This window comes from Pongo abelii, chromosome 5 (assembly GCF_028885655.2).
Source record: "Pongo abelii isolate AG06213 chromosome 5, NHGRI_mPonAbe1-v2.0_pri, whole genome shotgun sequence".
Taxonomy (NCBI): domain Eukaryota; kingdom Metazoa; phylum Chordata; class Mammalia; order Primates; family Hominidae; genus Pongo; species Pongo abelii.
The window spans coordinates 72,459,843-72,484,913 of NC_071990.2; the positions used below are offsets into that span (position 1 = coordinate 72,459,843).

The 25,071-nt window shown below is 39.0% G+C and overlaps 1 protein-coding gene across 39 annotated transcripts in view; it reads left to right on the top strand.

Annotated features, from left to right (window-relative positions):
- Positions 1-3,228: 3,228 nt before the first annotated feature.
- RIMS1 (regulating synaptic membrane exocytosis 1) overlaps positions 3,229-25,071 on the top strand; it is a 512,927-nt gene continuing 491,084 nt past the window's right edge. For 16 of the 39 annotated variants that reach the window (XM_054557692.2, XM_054557708.2, XM_063724845.1 and 13 more), the window contains exon 1: positions 3,231-3,711. In XM_054557692.2, the coding sequence (XP_054413667.2) occupies positions 3,548-3,711 (164 nt within the window). In that variant the 5' untranslated portion in view covers positions 3,231-3,547. Of the gene's footprint in view, positions 3,712-25,071 lie in introns of all 39 variants that reach the window. The other 23 variants (XM_054557696.2, XM_054557698.2, XM_054557734.2 and 20 more) reach the window with 3 other exon arrangements.

A 25,071-nucleotide genomic window follows, 5' to 3' on the forward strand; every position in this document is an offset into this window, starting at 1 on the left:
TGCATTTCCTCACTGACTGACAGAGAGAAAAGCATCTGGTAGAATAAATATATCATCTACATTTCTACTTCTTTCTGTACATTAATAATTGAGGGATGACCTAATACATCTCTTGGAAAGAGAAAGAAATAAGAAAAAGAGAACTACAAAGTGTTAAGCCCATAGTTACATGCTTCACATGTATTCTTATTTAATACTTTTCTTCTATTGTAAGGTAAATATCTTTATCCCCATTTTGCAGATGAAGAAACAGAGTTCAGAGGGGTTAAGTGATTTGCCCAAGATCATAAAATCATAAAATGTCAACAATTGCTTAATTATAGGAAAGGGGAAATCTGGCTGTACAGCAGAACTTATGAAAAATAACTGAAACTTTTAGTAGACTACATGTTTATTTCAGTGACATTCTTATAAGTGATACGGCCATCAAAAAGTTAGAGCAATGTTAAGTTATGCAAATAAAAATAATGACTATACTGTGTTATTAGGCATTCACTAAGTGTCAGGCACTGTTCTTGGTTACACATTTTCTTGATACATATTCTGGAAGGCTAGTGAAAAAAATTTAAGTGTGTTCCAAGGCAGATGACCAAATGATCAGTCTTTAAAATGAGGCTATACTGGTTGGATAAACTGTGAAGATTTACTCTGGAGAAGATTGAAGAGGACATGATACCTGTGTCAAATATTTCAAAGGTTTTCAGTAAGAAGAGAGAGTTAGATGTAGCAATGGAATTCAGAGGAAGTGAACTTTCCACTACTGAAAGTATTCAAATAGATGTGTCCATGTAGAAGCAACTCCTGCATTTTATGGGAAATCAACTAAAGTCTTAAGTTCCTTAAACTTGAAGATTTTAAGATTAATAAATATCATCATCCTGGTCATTTTCTTCTCCATTAACAAAGTTAGGCTTGGAGGAAAAAAAATGAGTGCTGACTTCCTTCTGGAGCTATTCTGAACAGCAAAATAAACTATCATCAAGGTGAACAGACAACCTACAGAATGAGAGAAAATTTTTGCAATCCATCCTCCTGACAAAGGTCTAACTTCCAGAATCTACAAGGAACTTAAATAAATTTACAAGAAAAATAACAAACAATCCCATTAAAAAGCGGGCAAAGGACATGAATAGACACTTCTCAAAAGAAGACATTTATGCAGGCAACAAACATATGAAAAAAAGTTCAACATCACTTATCATTAAAGAAATGCAAATCAAAATCACAATGAGATACCATCTCATGCCAGTCAGAATGGCTATCATTAAAAGTCAAGATACAACAAATGCTGGTGAGGCTGTGGAGAAATAGGAACACTTTTACACTGTTGGTGGGAATGTAAATTAGTTCAGTCATTGTGGAAGACAGTGTGGCGAGTCCTCAAAGACCTAGAACCAGAAATACCATTTAACCCAGCAATCCCATCACTGGGTATATGCTCAAAGGACTATAAATCGTTATATTATAAAGATACATGCACATGTATGTTCATTGCAGCACTATTCACAATAGCAAAGGCATGGAATCAACCCAAATGCTTGTCAACGATGACTGGATAAAGAAAACGTAGTACATATACACCATGGAACACTATTCAGCCATAAAAAAGAATGAGATCATGTCCTTTGAAGGGACGTGGTTGGAGCTGGAAGCCATTATTCTCAGCAAACTAACACAGGAACAGAAAATCAAACACCATGTTCCCACTTATAAATGGGAGTTCAACAATGAGAACACCCTGACACAGGGAAAGGAACAACACACACTGGGGCCTGTGGTGGGGCACAGGGAGAGCATCAGGGCAAATAGCTAATGTATATGGGGCTTAATACCTAGGTGATGGGTTGATAGGTGCAGCAAACCACCATGACACATGTTACCTTTGTAACAAACCTCCACATCCAGCACATGTACTCCAGAACTTTAAATTAAATTAAGTTAAAAAAATAGCCTAGGAGAGAAACGTATCAATTCTCTCATCATCATTGCTAAGGAGTCTTGACTAGGAAATTGTTGTTCAATTTAAACCCTCTTCTATATTGATTCTTTTATAATTATATCAAGAAAATTCAGTCTCCAGGTTTCAAAGCTGATAACATTACCTATTTTGAAAGGATTGCCTATTTATTTCTGCCTTTATCAGCAAGAGAAGCTCATCCTTAATGCCTATCATTGGGCTAGGCATTAGCAGAAGCTTCTTAAATACAATAGGATATGGTTGAGTGTTTTTCTTATCTGGGATCAGTGTTTCTTGAGAAGTACCTACAGAGATACTCTGAACTACATGTGAGTGAGTATGATGATAGCGAGCATCATTAGAGGAATTAGAGTAGATGACTCATGTGCAAGCACCAGAGAGCAGTTATGTGATGTGATGGGGCTACCTAGAGCCAAAAAACACAAATTAAAGATTTACCGTGTTGTGGGGCTTCTTGATACACTGCAGAACAGTCCTAGCGAGGACGGGTCAAGAAAGACACTGCATTGATGAGTACAATGTACCCAGAAAATCTAGGCTGTTGGAGGATGTGTGTGTCTCTGTGTGTGTGTGTGTGTGTGTGTGTATCAAAAGCATCCAAAAAATCACATTGTTGTGGCTGTGAACACTTAACTAGTAAATAAGAAAGACACGGTGGCAGGGAGGAAAAAGAAAATGTATCCACAGGGTGTTCCATTCTGCTGTTCAGAACATTGTGGTTGCTCAAATATTATTAATGCTCTACGATGAAGATGGTAGCGAGGATGATGATGATTAATGCAACCCATGCAAAATAGGGCTGGGGAGGATGACATGGGCGAGGGACCAGAAGAGGGAGGATGACTCATGGGTGAGGGGTACCTGGGGATAGAGCGAGGTGCTGTGCACGTTGGCGAGTGTGGGGGGAGCGGCCGGGGCACGCGTGGCTCGGACCCGGGGAGTGGGCGGGTGGGTGCCCGTGGGCGGAGCGGCGCCGGGACTGAGTGGCTGGCAGCTATGTCTCCGAGAGCAGCGGCATCACCCTGGATGGAAGCCTCTGAGACTCCGCCTAACTGACACCCAAACTCTCCCTCTCCCTCCCGCAGCCCCAAATTGGAGGCAGTAGAGCCTGGGAGCAGCCTCCACGGCGGCAGCGGCCGCCCCAGCCCCAGCCCCAGCCCCAGCCCCAGCCCCGCCCCCGCCCCGCGCCCCGCCGGAGACGCCCGGATCGGCGGAGCCTGGCGCGAGCCCTCGCCCCCTCGCCTCGCCTACCGCGCCTCCGCCTGCCCGCCCCCGCCGGCCAAGGCTGGGCTGCGGGAGGCGGCCGGGCGGCCCCGAGCTTCGCTAGGGCGACCAAAACAAAGGCAGCATCCGGGGCTGGGTGGATGCAAACAACCATGAAAGACTGGGTTCTCGCTCTCCCCGGCTCTGCTGCTGCTGCTGCTGCTGCCGCCGCCGCCGCTGCTCCTCCTCCTCCTGCCGCCGCCGCGAGGGCTCCGCTGTGAGGGGGAAGCAGGGGCGCAGCTGCTGGGCGTGCATCCGAAAGGTGAGAGCCAGAGAGCGAGCGGAGGGGGCGGGCAGGCCACGAAAATGTCCTCGGCCGTGGGGCCCCGCGGTCCTCGCCCACCCACGGTGCCTCCCCCCATGCAAGAGCTGCCCGACCTGAGCCACCTGACCGAAGAGGAGAGGAACATTATCATGGCAGTGATGGACCGGCAGAAAGAAGAGGAGGAAAAAGAAGAAGCCATGCTCAAGTAAGCCAGCCCCAGCCGCGCCATCCGTGCCTCCGTGCCTCCATCCCTCCATTCACCACTCACTCCCCTAGTCCTCGCGGCTGAGTGTGGGGAAGGGGCGGCCAGGGTGCTGGATGCGACGGAGGCGCCCGCCTTGGGCCAGGGGCGCGGGGCTTGAGCAGGGAAGAGGTCAGGGGACCGGAGGAGGGAGGGGATATGCCACAGATCCAGGAACCCAAAGGCCCGGGGAGGATGGCTTGAGACTGGGGTGCAGAGGAGGGATGGGTGGACTGGGGCCCCGCTCGTGGTGGGAAGTGCAGAAGCTGAGAGGTGCTGATCCCACCCAAGTGGAAGGTCCCTGGGCTGGGAGCAGGTTAGGGAGCAGGGGATGAGTAGAAACAAGGGGAGGCAGGATGAAGAGGTGCTGAGGACAGCTCCTCTTCTCTTCTTGGAGTTGTTTAGCTGGTCGGGGTTACCCCAGTGAAGGGTGCCTATATTTATATAATAAAAATGCTTATTTTTAGTGTTCATTTTAGTAATCATTCATCTCACAGATCAAGGTTGGGTCTTTTTTTGGGCAGTTGCCATCTTTGGTAACCTGCCTCCCCAGCTTCTCTTTAACCTTTTATTCAGAGTCTTCTACACAAGCATACCTGTGTGAAGACAGATTACAGATTCTCTTCTCCATATGTAATGCCACTGGCAATACAAAGTTTTTAATCATGGGAGAGGCTGACAGGGACTCTGGCCTGAATAACATAGAGGTTCCTCTTTACTGGTTTCCAAGAGACCTCTGGGGCCCGTTCAGTTCCTGGAGGAAACAGTCCAATAAGGGATTGGGAATTTGCACTCCTCCTCACTTCTTTAGAGCGCATCAACCCTTCAAGGGATTTCTGTCTGATGCCCCATTTTCCTGGGGATAGGGAGAAGATGGGGCTACTTGCTGGTGGTGCAGGAGTGTGTGACACTGTCTGTGCTGCTGCTTGCCTCAGACAAAACTGCTTACAAGGGACTGGGAGAGAGACGGGGCTTTCCTTGCTTAGCATCACCCATAAAGTAGAGCCGAAGGAGGCTTCAACCCTGCCTTTTCTTGGGAAGTCTTCATGTATTCAGGAAAGTTTTCACTCTGAAGCAGGGGAATTTAGGGGCCCTGACTGCGACTGACTCCTTGGTGTCCCCTGCTTAGGCTGGAAGGTGTATCTGGGGCTAGGGGATTGGCATGAAGAGCCAAAGGGAACCTGTTGCATCTGGAGTTAGCTGATAGCAAAAGAGGGGTGGGGAGGGAGCAGGGGTGAAACCCAGACACAGAGCACATTCTGCATGGCCTCTCTCCCACCCCCTAGAAGTGCCTCCTCGAGAGAAGATGCTGCCGAGGAAGATTTCTTCTGCTTCCCCTCAGTGCAGCAGTGCCTCATAGGAGAGGAATGGAGGGAGGCTGCATTCACAGACTGATGGTTCCCCAACCAGGGCAACTGACACTCAGATAGGGGAGGGGGATATTGAGGGAGAGATGTGGCTGTTAGGTCACAGCAAAATAGTAGAAATCCAGTCATTCCTGTCTTTTCATTGTAGATTCAGAAAAGGGCCATTAACTCCGAAGGCCAGAGCTGGCCTGGTTCTATAAAGAGCAGCAGGTTTCTGAATTCCCTGCTCCTTCTCATCCAAAAATCAAATACTTTAAGCCTGCTGGCTTGAGGGAGGCAGAACCCTCGTTAATCTGCTGCCTGTCCCTAGTGGAAGAATGACGTCCCTGGTGCTGCAGGCTTCCCCTCTTCTGAGACTGGAAGTAATGGATGGTGTCTGATAGTGCTGCTGTCTGTCTGTCTGGTTGTCAGTCCGTCTGTCCTCACTGGTTGCAGCCCCTGCCACCTGTCCTGAACACCTTTTCTGCTTGTCAGGATTTACAGGTTTGCTGCTGTTCCTTTTGCTGTTTGCTGCAGACAGCAGGTGGATGGAGGCCTCCAGTAGCTAGTGGAAAATATAGGCTGCTGCTTGCCAGAGTCCGGATAGGAAGGGGAAGGCACAGTGCAAGTAGTGGCCATCATGCTTCTTCATTGGCTGTCTCAAGCATGGTGGAGAGTGAGGGATTTTAAGTGGGAGTGGGTGAGTTTTAGGACAGAACTCCAAACCTGCTAACTGCCGAAGGACAGCAATTATAAGATTGTATGGGCTTATGTGGGCAAATAAAAATTAGGAGCACTGTCCAACTTCTCATGTCTAACACATCTTTTCCACTGCTTTTCCTGTGACTGCTTTCTACTGGCTTGCATATATTGTTCCTTTGTTGCACGGATTCACAAAATATCACAGTATATGATGCTGTTATACAACAGCTCCCTATAATCCTGGACCTCTGTATTAACTTTATCAATCAGCCTCCTCTGCTAATGTCTTGGCCTTTTGTTCAGTGATAGATTGGTGAGTGTTTTGGAATCCCAGTTTGCTGCCATGTAAGCATGTCGTATTGTCTGCAATTAGTGGAAAAGTGCTGTACTTTTTTTTTTTTTATAGGGGACACTTTATGTCTTAAAAACTGGGGATAATGGGAACTGTTCAGATGACACATATATATGAGGACATAATGACACATAGTCATAGATGGTGGCCTTTTAAAAACTTTGCGTTAAAATAGATTGGAAAACAGGGTTCTTTTAACAGGGCTTTAAAATATTGTTACATCAGAGAAAAGTTTTTGTGGTAATTATTGGTGATCATAATCACACATGTGAGAAATTACTTTCACAAAAGGCCCTACAAAGCTTAAGTTCTGGCAATACGGCAATTAGACTTAAAATTCACTTGTGTTATTGGTGCAGAACTATCTCCTTAAGCTACCTACTGTGCATGCTGTCTCTTTTCACAATGTAGAAAAATAGGCACAGAGAGAAAATAGAAAATGATGGATGAATATGTGAAACCAACATTATAAAATATCAATTAAAATGTATTTGTAAGTTTCATCAGCCTTGATTGTAAATTACTAGTTGAATTTGGTTTTGAGAATGTCTTTAAATACGTATAAATGGAAAAAAATCAAGCTACTTTCAAATCAAGATTTTAGAAGAATTTTATTTGAAATTGAAAGTACTTTATCATAAAAAGAATTCATTTTGTTGGCAAAGTACACTAATTTTAAGTTCCATGGCCATATAACTGGAAACAGTTGGCTCCCACAAATTATGTTTAATGATTGACTTAATTATCTGCAAATTAGAAGTCTTTTCTTAATAGTGTTTTGGATGTGAGTGTGTGTGTGTGCATGCGTGTGCACACACACATGTGTGTTCTGAAGGCTTTCTGAAACCTAACTTTCTCGATGAATACTCCTTCAAGTAACTGTTACTAGACATCTGGAGCCAATATATTACATAGGCTGAAAACTGCATTATCTGGGACCATCAGAGAAGATCTCATTAGATCTAGAATCTTACTCCTTTTTGTAAAACAAAAACAAAAACAAAAAAACAAAAAAAACACTTCATAGAGAAAGCACCTACCGAATAGTAAGAGAAGAGAAAAAAATGTAGAGAGTTAAGGCGATGGTTTGAGGATGAGAATTGAGTACCATATTGGAATATAATGTAAATAGCTATTAACCTCACACTAGCTCTTATTCTAAGTTATTTAATCTAATGCCAAATAGTTAAACTGTGCTCAAGTTTATTATAAGTATAAATATTTGGATTCTCACAATAGCCTGTGCGGAAAGTAAACCAAATAATATAATTCTCACATCCTCACACTACACTCAGAGAATTTCAGTAATATCCTAAACTGACTCACATAACATGGTCCAATCAGGATTCAAAATCAGACCTTTTAGTCTAAATCCAAGTATTTTCCCGTACACTACACTGTCTTCCTACCAAGAAGCAGCTTCTATTTCATTTATATTTTCTTTAAATGAATTTATAGTCTTTTCTCAGTTGCAGAGAAGTGGCTTGGCAAAAAATTAGGCTGATTCAGATCAGCTGCTGATCACAGCAGAGCTTGGAGCTTCACCTATACTCTTTCATAGAGTGTTAGAAGATAATAAAAAGCATCACAGTATAGTGGAAAGACCATTAAGTTTGTATCCAAGTGTTTTTAGGTCCTAGTTCTAGTTCTGCCACTTACTGTGCAAACATGGGCAAGAAAATTAAATTGAGACTGTATGAAGTTTCATTTTTTCCTACAAATCCTTCAGTCCATGGTATGAATCGATTTATAAAGAGTATTGACTTTGGGCTTCTCCTTCTCTTCTTAACAGGTAACCTAGCATTTGCTTTCTAATCATCCGTAATTACTACTTTTTTCCTGGAAAGGAGACAGAAAGTAGAATGAGAAGAATTCCTGTAACTTCAGCTTTCCTCCTCCTTTTACTTACTTTACACAAATATAATATTGTGGCCTGAAATATATCCACAAGGTTCATTATGAGAGATCCCAGTTACCAACTGGGAAAAGAGGAAAAGTGGAAAGGAAATCTGAGTAACCTTGGTGGGGATGAGGATAGAGTTCTTATGTATGCAGGTATCATACTTTCATTAGGGTTTGCAAAGATTTTAATATCTTACACCCCAAAATATGACAAAGGCATTATTTAAGTAAATAGATTACTAAATTGGAAGGAGAATATGGAAACCAGTGTGGGCTGGATGTGCTACTGCTGACTTGACTAATAGAAGCATAATGTCTTGGGAATGTTATTTGCTCAACTTTTTAAATGAGGAGAACAATTTATGTAAACTTGTGCAGTGAGCTTCCTGGAAAGATATCAAATATGAATTCCTAAAATCATATTATTATCCTCCCATACCTGTAATAAGCAGATGGATGAGGTTGCAGTACCATGGCTTATAAAGTCAATTGTACTGCATTTCATTTGTCCTCATGGGCTGTTTTCTACTTTTATATGTTTGGTCTGTGAGTTCGGTATTTTAGAGTTGGTCCTGAGAGTCAAAGTAAATTTGCCCGAGGCACATGACAGCTAGCATAATGAATCCAGAACCCATGTACACTGACCTTAAATCATTATTGTTCTTTTAAGTCTTTAAAAAAGTGCATTGAGTGCTGGCTATTATGATTTGTTTCCCTCATCTATTGGAAAGGAAACTAACATTTATTGTGTACCTTCTACGTGTTATGCATTTGACTGGATGCTTTACAAATTTTACTCACCCAGGCTCACCTCTTGAAGAGAATTCTAGCCTGTGAGTATTTATTAGTTTTCCAATGTTAGTGAAATTCCCAGAACTAGCTTGGTACCTTCCTGACCCTTTGCTCATGACATTTGATTCTGGAATCCAGAGAACAAAACTTAAAGGAGTGAGAGAGGAGCTTCATGTGGCTAGTAACATGTTCCACCCTTTTCTGAGGGTGGGCTCTCCAGAACTGTCTGGCTTCCCCAATTCTGGCCCCAGGTGACTCTCTAACCCCATTTGTACCTGGAGTTTTCCTTATCTGCTTGCTGTTTTGCCCACAGGGTTCTCTAATACCATAGCATTTTCCCACCATTCCATCTAACCATGAGTTATCTTTGTTTGCCACTATTGTTCTGAATTTTATTTATTAAATAGGCTATTTCTAACAAAGTGTCATATGATATTTAATTCAACAAGACCATTGTTTCAGGTATTAGAATTAGGTCAGGCATTAGGCTCTTGGGGTAGAATAAAGGCGAATCCTCTGCTTATAGCCCAATGTTGGCTGAGTTCCTATCATTTTAAAACTGCCGTAGTCAGAAAAAGAGGTGAGTCTTGGATAGTTGGATAGAACACTGGACTAGATTCTGGTCTTAACATTATGACTTTTTATAGGTGTGAACATTGTCAAGATAATCCATCCAAGCATCAGATTTTATATGTAAAGTGGAATTTATAATGGCAGTCCTTCTAATCTGTGAAGCTTTAAAATGATAGTGGAGGCATTGTGTCCTCCAAATTGCTGTTTCCAAGAAAGGTGCCATTATTATGCTTATTCGTTAGAACTGTAGAAGAATACCAAGATTATATTTTCCAGTAGTCTTTGGAGGTACTAGGGGGCTTGGGAAGATGAGCTCTTGGAGAAGAGCCCATCTATCCTTTCATGCTAGCAATGCAGTGTTGCCAGGGTTGCAGCTCCCAGCGTGAGAATTTGACAAGGAGTTAAAAGGTAAAATGAGTTCAGGGCTTGGTCTGAGACTATATTTACCTTCTTTCTTTTCTTTTTTTTTCCCCTCTCCTTAAATAGCTTGTATATGTTTTTAGCACAAAAAGCAATGTGGGCAAAGTGATAAAGTTTGAAAGATCTAAAAGGCAATCCTAATTCAAAAATGAGAAGAGAAATTAGCTTGGGGTAATTTCCTCATCTTTCACAGAAAAAAATTTGGAGAAATACAATAATTTTAGTGTCACTGGGTTTAACAAATTCTTCATTTTCAGAATTAGCTGAATAAGGGGTCATGTATATTTGTCAGGTAATTTTCTTTCATGTCAGTTTACCATTGAGTGATGTAATAAATTGCATGTGTTTAAGAACTTTTTAAGATTCTTTATTGGATGCCTTAGGTTTTCTGTATTTATATTCTTACATTCTTACATCAAGTTTATATACACTTATTTCGACTAGGTTACTTTTCTGTGGACAGCAAGAGGGGGATATTCTGCAGAATTGATTTTAGATGTTTCTGCTTCTGTTGCAATATTGTGAAAACTTCCTGTTCATACGAATGCTTACTTAAAGGCAAAATAGAGCTATTTAAAAGGAAGGTGACTGTACATGTTGATTTTCCTTTATCTGTTTATACCAATTTCCTGCTGTTATTATGTATGGTAACCCCTTCTCTCAATTTTGAGTTTCAGCCTGGATGACAAATTATATTGTCTTCCTCTTTTTAAATCTTGCTTTCTCTTCCCCAAATTCTTCATTTATAACTTCAGAAAATCAAGCAATTAACAGTCTTAAAATATATCTCATCAATAAGTAATGCAAGCAAGTGGTAGATATAAAATCTTGATCATTGTTTGGTAAATGGGGAACACCTTTTCTGAGAATGAGGTATTATCAGCCGGGCGTGGTGGCTCACTCCTGTAATCCCAACACTTTGGGAGGCCAAAGCAGGTGGATCACTTGAGCTCAGGAGTTCGAGACCAGCCTGACCAACATGGTAAAACCCCGTCTCTACTAAAAATACAAAAAATTAGCCTGGTATGGTGGAGTGCACCTGTAATCCCAGGTACTCAGGAGGCTGAATCAGAAGAATCGCTTGAAACCAGGAGGCAGAGGCTGCAATGAGCTGAGATCCTGCCACTGCAGTCCAGCCTGGGCAACAGAGTGAGACTCTGTCTAAAAAAAAAAAAAAGGAAATAAGGTATTCTCTTTTATGGAATCTCAACAGAATGATACTTTTTATGGCAAAGCTGAATTTAAAATTTCAAAACATTTTTCAAATAATAGTAGTTATGAATTGCGACTTCATACAGGACTGTCTTTATGAGAATTCTCCTTTGAGCCTTGCAAAGAGCAGCCTGCAGTTTAACAAAGACATCTTTAATGTGTGAGAATTTATTTAAATAGATTTTGGGATGTAATATTTTGATATTCCTCTGAGTTTAGATGGCAAAATGAGGTAATGTTACAGAAAGTAATTTTATGTTATTTGTAATATTTTGATAATTCCTCTGATGTTTAGGTAGTAAAATAAGGTAATGTTATAGAAAGTAATTTCATGCAATTTGTAAGTAATCAATGCACTTAATTATAATATTAGCTATTTTAAAGAAGCATAATGAATGAAAGACATTTTACGTAATATAGAAAATAATACCATGCTAATGATTTATACATTATTTAGTATTTGTTTGTATTACCCATCATTATGCCAGGTAATTTAATTATCATCTGGAAGATGCTAGTATATTTACATAGAGAAGGTATGTAAATTGAAAACCAATTAAGATATCTGTACTGTCATATAAAAGTCTTACACTACTTAGCTTCTTTTAATGGACTCTCATGCATAATATACACACTCACAAGTGGAAACTAATGTAGTAATCCTGATGGAGTTTTCTTGCTGTATTTGCTAGACTTTACATTGTCTATTTGATTAGTTCACAACTTACATACCTACATATGGCTTTCTGTAATTAAAGCAGTATTGCTTAATATTTGAAGACTATTCTTAATCTCAGGAATATATTTTAAAGTTGTAAGTTATTGGTGCACAAGCATTGTGTGCCATATTATTGTTTTTGTTGTTTAAACACAGCTTTTAACCAATGTAACAAGAAACTCTTTGAGGCCGGGTGCGGTGGCTCACGCCTGTAATCCCAGCAATTTGGGAGGCTGAGGAGGGCGGATCACCTGAGGTCAGGAGTTTGAGACAAGACTGGCCAACATGGCGAAACCCGTCTCTACTAAAAATAAAAAAATTAGCCGGCATGGTAATGCATGCTTGTAATCCCAGCTACTTGGGAGGCTGAGGCAGGAGAATTTCTTGAACCCGGGAGGCGGAGGTTGCAGTAAGCTGAGATTGCGCCTCTGCACTCCAGCCTGGGCGATAGAGCGAGACTCCCTCTCAAAAAAAAAAAAAAAAAAAAAAAGAAGAAAGAAAGAAAGAAACTCTTTGATAGGATGTCTAGCTGTTTTGTTTTCAATTTATGTGGTTTTTATTCTGGAAAAAATAGGCAGATTGTATATGAAGTACCTAGGGTATGTAAAAATCAATGTATTGGGTTTCTTTAACTATATGGTAGTATATATTCACATTTAGAGGTTCTATCCAGGTCAGAAAGATTACTTAGTGTATTGGTAGAAAGAGATGAAAACAAAAGTAAAGTAACCAAATGGCTTTTCCTTTTATATTTCACACAGCTTAGCAGATTTATCTTCCTTGGCTATCTCTGTATTGCAATATATTGGAGCTTAAGCCTTCTTTCCTAACCCCTTTGTTTCTGGGAAAAAATGAAGACATTTTACATCCTAGTATCTGAAATAAAGGGATATTGAAATGAACAGCCTCATTTATTTTAGATATTGAAATTTTAGTAAGATCCAAAATCCTAAAGAGATTCTACTTTTATATTATTCATGATTGTGACAGTTTTCATAAAAATGTAATTTTGAAAAATAAAATACAGTAAAATCTTCTTATATTGAGAATGGATATTTCAATTTACAGCTGTCTACGTACCCTAGGTCAAATCTAGCCACCTAATATATAGCAACCTGGAGTAAAAACTTGATGCTAGTCTGAAAAAGATATTATGGTCTAAGTATCTTGCCAGACACAAGCATTAGAAAGGGATTTTATGGTATTTAGAGCTCCAAAAACCTAAGCTTTAACAGTCACTATTGGGTACAACTATGATGGATAATCAGTCCAGGGGCTATCTAGTCCCTAACTTCCATAAATGCAGCATAGTTGAAGGCTGTAGCAGGTCCACATGCAATAGAAGAGAAATAAACATGGTACCAGGCCACAAGAAGCAGATACTTTTGCTAGTAAGGTTGTGCAAATTTAAAAAAAAACGACATATGCACTTTGGGAAAAGACCAAATACTCAAGAACACAAAATAGTGCAAATTGAGTGGTGGTTATGATAAGAGGTGAAGAACCTTTTGAAGCTCCCTCTTGCCCTTGCTTCTATAATTCCACATCCTTTTGATTTGCCTTCAATGTTTCTAAATGCTTCTATATTATCTTCTCTCAAATCTCAAATGTTGGCATTCTCATGGGGTCCTATTCTTCATATTCTCCCATTTTATATGCAGTTCCTTGTGAATCTCCGACAATGGCTCCAACTATATATATGTCAATGATCCCTAGATCTATATTACTGCATTAGAATTTTCTACTAAATTCTGGATTCATGTCCTTAACCACCTGTTAGATTTCTCTACCTGAGTGTCCTATAGGCAGTTCAACTTTATTGTGTCCTGTTATGAATTCCTTGACTTTCTGCCTAAACGCAGTGTCTCTGTATTTCTTGTCTGTGTGGGTAGCATCACCACTGCAACTCCTCATTTCACCCATCATCAAATCCTACAGATTTAATCTTTTGGAATCTTTTAAATGTCTGTCTTATTTTCCAATCCCATTGTCATTGCCTTAATGTAGGCTCTCTTCAGTACTTATCTGGATGCCTGAAGGAACCTCCTGATTCATTTTTCTGCCACTAATCAAAATTCCTCCCATCTGATCTGATCTCCACATTGCTGCCAGAGGAATCTTTCTAAAATTCGTCTGATCATATCTCTCCCATAAAACCCGCTTGCTTTCAGAGTAAAGTTTAAACTTTGTAATCTGGATCCTACTTGCTATTTCTGTTCTCTGGTCCGTGAATACATTCCTGCCATAATCTTGCTGAACTAGTTTTCAAGGGTAATTGCTATTTCACAACATGGTAACCGAACTCATACTTTTCTCTCCATCAGAAATATCCTTTTAAATCTGACTAAGTTTTACCTAGCCTTTTAAATTAGCTCAAGTGACACCCTATCTGGTATATCTTCCCAGACTTCTCAAATAGATTTTGGTATTTGTCTTAACCTCTTTTGATTGTTTTATTTGATTTTTCTATAACCTCTTTCTCTTAACAGTCTCCTCTCAGTACAGCATAAATTCTGGAAAGGAGGATCATTCTTATTTGAGTCCCTCATATAAGCATATTGCCTGGCATAGAATAGGTGCCCATTTTTTAAAACTGTATATGGATGAATGAATGAATGAATGAATGAATTAGATTCAGGGAATGTGGACTGGAGGAGTCACCCAGGGCTGCTAAGGGTATAAGTAGGAGGATAGAGTGGGACGGTTATTCTAACCACGGGAATTCAGTCAGCAAATTTTGAAAACAAGCAGTGAATTGAGTGCTTTTAGTTATCGAGAGAACCAGGTTGACTAGAACTTATGAGGAAAATATATTGGATACTAGACATTATAAGGTAAAATTAACGTATAATTTTTGATGGCCTGTTGTATCTTGATTTATCATTCTTAGGTTTTTGAAAGACAGCATTCTTGAAGTATTTGAATATAAGTGAGGATGTAAATAATATATTTTAAAAAGTAATCCTCTGGACAGACATGCTTAATGGAAGCATTTTCTTTGAAATAAAACATCACTAACTTCCATGACAGTTTATAGCATAGTACTGTTAGTTTTCTGATTTGATATTTATAATTAGATCAGTAGTGTATTGCCAGAAAGCATTCTACTGATTATATTTTTTAATAAAAAAGGATACCTCAGTTAAGTCATCTTCTAGACTTAAAATCCTTGAAGGAAGGTATCTTATATTAATCATCTTTTCATTTTCATTGCCCAATTCTGTAACCCATACATAATAGGCCTCCAGCAAGTGCTGTTGAACTAAATTGTATAGCCTGTGTGCCCAGGACACAATAGCACTGACTTTTGCATTTCAGAATTAGGATGAGTTGAGGTGTGAGTGGGAACTCCGTGACTATGTCGTCCAACACTGGTAAATTCTCAGCTCACCTGCAAATACCTGTACCTAAAGCAGCATCACTAATACATGTCAGATGCCTCAGAACCTTTCTGAACATAGTGCTCCAGGCGATCAACTGATAAGAGTTGGCAGGAAAGATGGCAATAAACATTCTAGCCACTGAGGATTTATTTTTACTCTAAGAAGAGAAAACTGAGGCCAGAGACTCAGGATTTCATTTTTCATTACTGAGAGAGCTAGGGATAAGACTCCAGGTCTTCTGTGTCCTAGTACAGTGGTTTTTTTCCACCATCACCCTTTTTACACTTGGTAAAACCAACACATTCAAACATTTAATTTTTTTTCATTTCTGTTTTTATTTGCTTTCTCTTTGAGATACTATTTGTTATAGAAAACTCCATGAGAACTTATAATTACTTTGTTCATTTTGAATTTGGTTTTATTAAGTAAATAATATATAAGTAAATTATTGCCAGATTATTTAAGTACATTATTGCCAGGGACTGAGAAATATTTTATTTAAAGATTCCCTTTGGAATCATATTTGTTGAAATTTTATTTAAGCTGTATCAACATTTCTTAATTGTGATAATTTTATTTTTAATTTTAAATTTTTCCCTGAAAGGTCCATTTTTACTAGCAGTAATTTATTTATGATTCCAAATAACTTTTCCTATTATGCTTTTGAATTATGTATATATTAAAATAATGTTTTGGTTTTTTTACTCTTAAAAGCCAGTTGATCTTTGCTAACAAAGAAGAAGAACTTTCTTTGGTTCCTCTTCACCTGGAGGTTTGACTTCAATTAGACTGTGGGTCAGTAATTCAAGGAAAGTTAGTGGGATGAGGTATGAATGAGTACTCACATATATATCTAAGAACTTGTATTTGTATACACACACACACACACACATATATATGTGCCTCCTCATCTCATCTGTGCCTCCATACATATAATCTCACATACCCACATCCCTGAAGACTTGAAACATTCTTCTATAAAGTCTTAAGGAACTTAATTCTATCTAATTTACCAGAATTTGTATATTTGTATGATCTAGACATGACTTGCATTACCTTTTGCACCCACAGCCCTTTCTGTGGATTTTATCCCAGTGGCCATTCTGGAAGAAGCAGCCCTACATCCACATGATCCCAACATGGCTGTAGCTAACTGGACTAATGGTGGACAGTTGGCCCAAGGCCAGGTGATTTATTGACTGGCCAAATACTAATGAGAGTGTCTTTCAAATTTTTAAATAGAAAATCATCAAAGGGCCAAAGAAAATGAATGATCCACATTCATTTGTTCTTGAAGCAAAAATGGATTGAGCACTACGCATGATATGCTAGGTGTGGTACTAGAATTAATAGCCTTTTGTAGAAGGAAGTAAATTTTCTTGAATAATCACCCATGTAAAATTAAGATCTATGATAAAGGCAGCACAGAACATTGTATAATATTTTGATAAAATAATACTTATCAGGAGTTTTGACTAAGATCAGGTCATCCAGGTGTGCTTCCCATGGAAATGACAGTAGGGACTGAGCTAAGATCTGAGAATGAACAGAAGTTAAGCAGGCAAATAGGGGTGAAGTACCCTCTAGAAGGAAAGAATGAGAGCCACTGATGGAAGGGGGAGTGGTGAGCCTGAAGCACTGGAAGGAAGCCAGTCTTGTGGAAGAGGAAAAAGTCTGCAAAAGGCAGGAGTGTGGTTTGAGAAGAATTTGGAGAGGTAGGCAGAAACTAGACATGGTAGGGCCCACCAGGTCATGTTATAGAGTTTTTTCTTTATTTTAAGAGCCAAAGGGTTTTGAAGAGAGATATGATATAATCTTATTAGTATTTTTAAAAGATCATTCTGGCTGAAGTATCAAGAGCAGACTAGATGAAGTCCTAGGGCATGTATGTGTAGAGACCAGCTGGGAGGCTACTGTAGAAATCCAGGTGGCAGATGTTAGAAGCAGAAACTTTGGTGGTGATGGCAAAATGTTAAAATTTGAGAGAGATTTGGGAAGCAAAAGCCATAACTGTTATTGTTGTTTTAATTGATTGAATATGGGTTGATGTCAGACTTGCGCCACCAAGTTTTGGGAGTATCTGGAGTGATGGAAGAGAGATCCCAAATTTAGTCCTGGTTATTTGGCTTTGTGGTAACTTTGAGAAATCCAAGAGAGACATTAAGCAGGTTAAAGGTCAGAAACTCAGAAGAGAATATGGGTTAGAAACGTAAATTTATGAGTCATGTGTACACAGATGGCCATGAAGCTGTGGGTGAGGCTGAGTGATTAAATTCAGACAACAAGAAAGCCTAGGAGTAAGCTTTAATGAAGTTTCACTTTTAAAAATTGATAGAGGACAATAGCCCTGCAAAAGCATTAAAGAAGAAATGGCCAGAGATATAGGATAAAAACGGGGAGAGCCTTGTTTCACCAAATCAAAGGGAAGAGAGTATTTTGAGGAGGCTAAGGCACACTGACTATGACAGCTAAAATTAGATGAACAAACAAAGAAGACTGGAATCACCTAATATTGATAAAGATAATGAGCAACTAAAAGTCTTATATATTGATTGTGGGCATGATAGAGCCACTTTAGAAAACTGTGGCAATTTCTTAAAGAGTTTAGCGTGCATCTACACTATGACACAGGAATTCTATTCCTAGATATTTATATAAGAAAAATGAGAACATACACTCACAAAAAGACTTATTTAAGGATCTTCATAGCAACCTTATTGTTAATGACCCTAAAATTGAGATAGCTCAGATGTCCATCAGTAGAATCAATTTAAAAGCTGTGAAATACTCACATAATGAAAAAATTACTATTCCACAATAAACAGGAATAAAACATTGATACATAAACAACATGGATGAATCTCAAAAACATTATGGTAGATAGGAAGAGCCAGACACAAATCAGGCAGACTGCATGATTGATTCCATTCATATGAAGCTCCAGAATAGGGAAAGCTAATCTATGGTGGTGGATATCAGATTGGTAGGCTCCTCTGTGGTGGCAAGGGTGAAGGACTGGCTGCAAAGGGGCAGGAGGTGACTTTCTGGAGGGATGTAAATATCTTAAATATTGATAGAGGTATCTATTATACATATGTATGCATTTGTCAAAACTGATCAAACTGTTTACTTACTATGTGTGCATTTTACTGTATTTAAATTTTACCTGAATCAATTTTTTTAAAAGGAATTCTTCAGAGACATCAAATAGGATGAGAACTAAGGAAAAGCTTTTTCTACAAATTTATGGGGCCAGAGCTAGATTGGAATGGGTAGAATGGGAGAAAGATGAATAAAAACATATAGTTGTTATATGTAGATCTTTCAAGGAGCTTGGCTAAGAAGGGGAAAGAAGCATGAAAAGATAGCTAGAGGAGAATGAGGAGTTCAATTTGGGTTTCTTTAAGATAGAATTTAAATGGATAAAGTTAAGAATGTTTAGAAATCAAAGAAGGAGAGAATACAGTGGAGGAGGTGGTTTGAATAAAAGAGAGAGTGTATTTTGTGACTGGAAAGAAAAGATGAGGGACCTTCTGTCTGTTTCTATTTTTTCTGTAAGTAGGAGTTGGCTCATCTTTTGAGAGTGAGGGGAGTTTGAGATTTGAGGATAAAGAAAAAAGTCTGAAATAGTTGAGTTGGGGAACAAGAGTGTGGGTTTATCAGCAAGACAATTGATTACTGATCTACAGATGAAGCTGTGCTGGGTCATGTATAAGATGAGTCAACAGAAAGGGAGAGACTGACAAAAGCATGCAAATAAGAGAGGCTTTTTGGCCCATGAGACACAAAGAGAAGAGTCTTCGATTTGACCTCTCAAGCTGAATCATTGTGAAGCCTGGGTCAACAATTTCCTATGTATATGATCTTTCTTTTTTTCTTCAACTGTTATTTTAAGTTCTGGAGTACATGTGCAGGATGTGCAGATTTGTTGTAGGTAATTGGTGGTTTGCTGCACTCAGATCAACCCACCTCCTAGATATTAAGCTCAGCATACTTTAGCTATTCTTCCTGATGCTCTCCCTCCCCTGCCCCCCTGACAGGCCCCAGTGTGTATTGTTTCTCTCCATGTGTCCATGTGTTCTCATTGTTCAGCTCCCACTTATAAGTGAAAACATGTGGTATTCGGTTTTCTGTTCCTGTGTTAGTTTGCTGAGGATAATGGCTTCCAGCTCCATCGATGTCCCTACAAAGGACAGGATTTCATTCCTTTTTATGACTGCATAGTATTCTGTGGCGTATATGTTTCACACTTTCTTTATCCAGTCTATCACTGGTGGCCATTTGGGTTAATTCCATGTCTTTGCTATTGTGAATAGTGAAGCAATGAACATACATGTGCATGTGTCTTTATAATATGATGATTTATATTCCTTTGGGCGTATACCCAGTGATGGGATTGCTGGGTCAAATGCTATTTCTGAGTCTATGTCTTTGAGGAATTGCCACACTGTCTTCCACAATGGTTGAACTAATTTACATTCCCACCAACAGTGTAGAAGCATTCCTTTTTCTCTGCAACCCCACCAGCATCTGTTGTTTCTTGACTTTTCAATAATCGCCATTCTGACTGGCGTGAGGTGGTATCTTATTGTGGTTTTGATTTGTGTTTTTCTAATGATTGGTGATGTTGAGCTTTTTTATTATATGTTGATTGGCCGCATGAATGTCTTCTTTAAAAGTGTCTGTTCATGTCCTTTGCCCACTTTTTAATGGAGTTGTGTAAAACTCAAAACTATAAAAACCCTAGAAGAAAATCTAGGCAATACCATACAGGATACAGGCATAGGAAAAGATTTCATGACCAAAACGTCAAAAGCAATTGCAACAAAAGCAAAAATTGACAAGTGGGATCTAATTAAACTGAGGAACTTCTGCATAGCAAAAGAAACTATGATCAGAGTGAACAGACAGACTACAGAATGGGAGGAATTTTTTGCAATCTATCAATCTGACAAGGATCTAATACCCAGAGTCTACAAGGAATGTAAACAAATTTACAGGAAAAAAACAATCCCTATGTAATCTTAAACTGACTTCGTTTGAGTAGGTTTCTGTTTCTCCCAACCAAAAGAGCCCTGATAAGGATTAGTAGTGTGTGTGTGTGTGTGTGTGTGTGTGTGTGTGTGTGTTTTTCCCTACACGGAATTTGACTAAGTCTGCATTTATATTAAGTCTGCACTAGAAATAGACTAAGTTTTGAGTTTCCATGTTGAGACAAAAAAAAGGATATTTCCATTTCAAAAATTAATACATCCGTTTTTATACATGTATGTATATATGCATGTACATATACACAAATGCATATGCAATCTCCATAAATTGGCATTCTGCCAACAAGATAAATTGTCCTTCCTCTTTTTCACATGTATCTTTCATCTAGTCAGTTTATGTTTTTGTCCTTTCACCTAGGATGACCTTGTTTATTTTAATTTGAAAGGTTTGGAGGATACAGAATAAAGAATGGCATTATTTCCTTCAGATCTTTTACCATGAGGGACAGTCTGATACCCACAGTGTGACAGGGAAAGCTCTGACCACACTAGTTTGACTTGTTTCCCATGTCATGGTTGCAGAGTAATTTGGATTTGTTTTAGGCCAGGCCCCTCAGAAGCAGACTCTGAGATGGAGATTATTGTGCAAGACCCTTATTAGGGAGTACTTTCAGGATCAACACCTGTGTGGGAAGGGAAGTCAACAGATTGGAAAGTAGGAGAAAGTGGGCTATCATACAAATACAGTAAGGCCTCAATGAGTCCCTTGGGAGTTCTGAGACTAGCTGGAATACCTTGCTTTGACCAGTCACTGGATTCAGGTTGACTGGGGAAGAGGATCTAGCCTTAAGAGAGGTGGCTGGCTTCAGCAGAGGGCAATTTCAAAGGGAAGTCTGACAGCTAATAGCATCCTGACATCTGGAGGAGTAAGACCCCAGCCTTGCAATGGACATCTGGGCTTTGTGCGGCATCCACTCACTGATTTTAGCTGAAAATTAAAATAACAAGTTTGGGAAAGCTAATATTTCTTAACTACCTAAACATTAAAAGAATTCACAGGTTAAATATCAACTCAACTAATAGGATGATGAGAAACCTAAGATTTATTGACAAAATGGAATATATAAGTCAACTGGTAAGACTGTCCAGATTGTGGGCCTCTTTTGGGGATTTACAACATCATCCAAATCTTAAATTACAAGTCTATCTATAGAACACTTGCAAATGCCTGTGAGGCAATGAATAAGAGTTGTGGAGGGTAGTGACTTCACTGAGGACATTTAATTTGAAAGGTTTGGTTTCATGAAATCTTTAGCTCTATAAGATTTCATTTCACTAATTTTTTGTAAATAAGACAATATAGCAGGAATCTTATACAGTATTGAAGATATGCAATAATGGGATTTTACTTCAGTGACCTAAGTTATAGGGCAACTATGGCATATGGTCTTTGGAAAATTCCCTCCTCCCATTTAAGCCATTGTTCCAAAAACAGTCCTTACCTCTTCCTTTGGTGTGGGTGCCTTCTGTTAGCACTAAACTCTGAGGACTTTTTTTTTTTTTATATGGGAAAATAGAGCAGTACATTTTAGAAGATCTATTCCGTAATTTAGTCCAAATATCTCCACTAAATTAGCAGTGTGTTTTTGTTAGAAAAATTAACAGAAACAACTTTCACATCTCAGTAACCTAGCATGATACAACTTTCTCACTAGCATGGTTCAGTGTGGATCAGGTGGCCCTCTTCTATCTTGAAGCAGTGATCCCTGAAACACATGGCCACAGCTGGGGAAGAGAGGGAAAGCGCAGGTAGAATTAACGTACATTATTATTGCCATTGGCCAGGACCAGGCAACTGCAGGAGATGATAGGAAATGTAGGAGAGCACATGGGATATTTGCTGAGCACTAATTTCAGAAATTTAAGTTAGAATAATTTAATAAATTAATATTTTATCAATTAAACTACCTTTTTCCAAAAATGTACCTAGTTTACTTTCCTTGATTTAAAAAAAAATTAACTTGTTGAAGACAGAAAAAAACTGGGATGCCTGGGATTTGAGTGAGAAGAGCGTTAGCAGCCAGATCAGTGATTTCCGAACTGTGTCTGGTGCAGTTATCCCAGAGTGTTGGGGAATAATGTCGAATGGACAAGAAGGCAACAGGGCAGGCTCCAGGTGTCTTGGCTCTACACACTACTGCTTGATTCCCAGCTCTCTGTCTTTATCTGTTTTGTATTTTGTGGGGAAAATGAGTTCTGCTGCAAAAAGAAATATCTGATAACTACTCATCTACTCTATCACCCTCCTTTTAAAGCTATGGAGTTTTACACAACCATCTAACCAATATTTTGGGGCTATAGGGACAAAGTCCCTGTCCTCCTTATGCCTGTACTCCAGTGTGTCCCAGAAAGCACCAGTGATTTCCCAACATCAGAATAAGATCTAGAACCCATTTTTCTAATTTTCAGTCTGGCCTGAAGTGACAGTGAGATTGTCAACTGAGAATATTCTGAAAATTTTGGCATGGAAATGACTATCTAGGGAGTGTCTTAAACAATGGCTTCTATCTTGGAGAAGGGACACAAGAACCTCCTAACAGTTATTTTAAGTCTAATATGTGGGCCTTGTTTGGACTTCACTTCTTTCTCACTTATAATATTTAGTGTTGAGCAAATTCTCCTCTCAGAGTACAGTATGTTTGTTTTATAGCACAGTGTCATAATCAACAAATAACATTACACCAACAGCAAAAAGTGCTCATATGTGCACTCCTTGTTATTCTTACTCTGACTCCGTGCAGTTGGTGTGACAGTTATGGATACTATCCCTACTTTACAGAAAAGAAAACAGAGAAAAAATAGTTTAAATGAAGTTTACACAGCACAAGTAGTAAATGTTCCACAGAACTGGGAAACAAAGTTAACTATTATTACAACTGGATATTAAAATGCAGGTAATAAATGAGAATTTCTCTAATGTAAACTCTTACCACTAGTAGTAGTAATAATTATTATGGGATGCATGGAGGGGAGTGCCTGAGTGTGTGGATTTCTAAATCAATGAGGCCTGGGTTCGAATCCTGAGATCCACCACTTTTACTATATGATCCTGATAGGTCATTTAAACCCCTCCCAATTGTCTTATTTGTGAAATGGGGATGGGTGGAAGGAGCAAATAGGATAACAATGGTAATATATTAAGAAAACACTTAGCACAGCTTCTCACATATGGACAACATTAACAACTTTTGGCTATAATAATGATTATTTTATAACAATGTGAATTCAAATAGTACTACACACTCAGTATTCACATCTCTTTGAGTATAAAGACAGGTGCATCTACACCGTGTGAGCACTGTTTAAAGGAATTTTGAATCACAATTGGAGCTTTGGTTCTTACATTGTGCTAAGCCAGAAGACTCTTATTCATTGTAGTAATTTTAGCACAATGCAGTTACCTGAGCTTTGGGAATACACAGAAGTTGGGTGCTTTCTTTTGAACTAGGGTAGTAAACCTTCTTTTAGCAGCACTTTGGAATAGATTTACCCTGCATTATGCTTACAGATTTAATTCTTCACATTTGTTGTTTTACTAAGGAAGCATTTTGGCTTACCCCTTCAGTTTATAATCTCATATGAATGCATGGGGATTTGTATACATTATTCATATGATCTGTCTTCAATGGAAAAAAATACCCTATCTATCTTGAGTTTTTAGCATGGAGGAATACCTCCAACTAGGAAAACTCACTGTATAAGAATACCTTACTTAAACAATTAACATATTTTTCACCCTTAATCAATGGCATTCCTGAGTAAATATTTAAAATAAATGCTGTAAAAATATTAAAAATGCTCTTTAAAGTGTTGCTTGAATGTAGGTCTAATGTGGACTTACAGCACAGAAGAGCTGACATAATGCTCACATTTTCACACAAAATTTGAAGTGATAGAAAGTTAAAAAATTTTCTAATTTTTAAAAATACAGACATCACAGCTCTACACCTTTGCTGAGATCAAAGGTGTAATAAAAATACTCAAAAAAATAATACAATGTGTAATAAAAATTTCTAACTATCAATACCAAGTTCTAGCTCACAGCGTGTATACATACTTCCATAATACCACTTATATGTCAAATTATCTACATTTAACTCAGAGAAAATCAAGTGCATGGAACAAAGACCTGTGTTTTGTTGGTGAAACTCTAGTAAGTTGGATATATTTTCCATAGCATTTAATGAAAATTTTCTAAAAGGTAAAATCCTTCCAGAATTTTATTTATACTTAAGCTGGAAATGACTTAAAAAGGATTTGTGTAACCCTGAGAATTAGTCCTTTATTGTTTTTCCTTCAAATTTGAAAGTAAGAGGCTTTTGCCTTTATTACAGCAGGCATTGCTAAACCTTTCACACCACATGGCATGAAAAGCGGGCAGTGTGTTTCTATTTACCTTTTTGGACTCTTGGTTCAAGACCAAGCCTGGTCCTGGGCCCCTGCCTCTACCCTGACCCCAAAGAGGCAACTCCTTGGCTTTTAGTTTCTGTTTTTATTTCTTTAGGGAAGAATTGATGGCTAACTTAGGAGAAATTTAGTCACTTTATCTTCTTTCTTCCTTTCTTTGCTCTCTCCTCCTTCTCATTACAGGAGACAGAAATATGAGAGCCCCAGTGGGGAATTTTCCCAGAAGAGAGAAATGAGGCATCCGTTGGTCTATAATGCCAGTCATTTCCAGAGAGGAGTGATTTTTCTTGTCTGGCCCTTAGGGCTCTCTCCTGCTGGATGAACCCAGCCCTTTGTGCCATCTGCCTCAGGGATACTGGGAGGGAGACCTGGAGAGGAGTGGTACAGATAGGAGGTGGACACTGCTTCATATGAGCCTCCTCTACATGACTGCTCCTTCTTAGAGAGCCTTCCTGTCAGGGTGCAG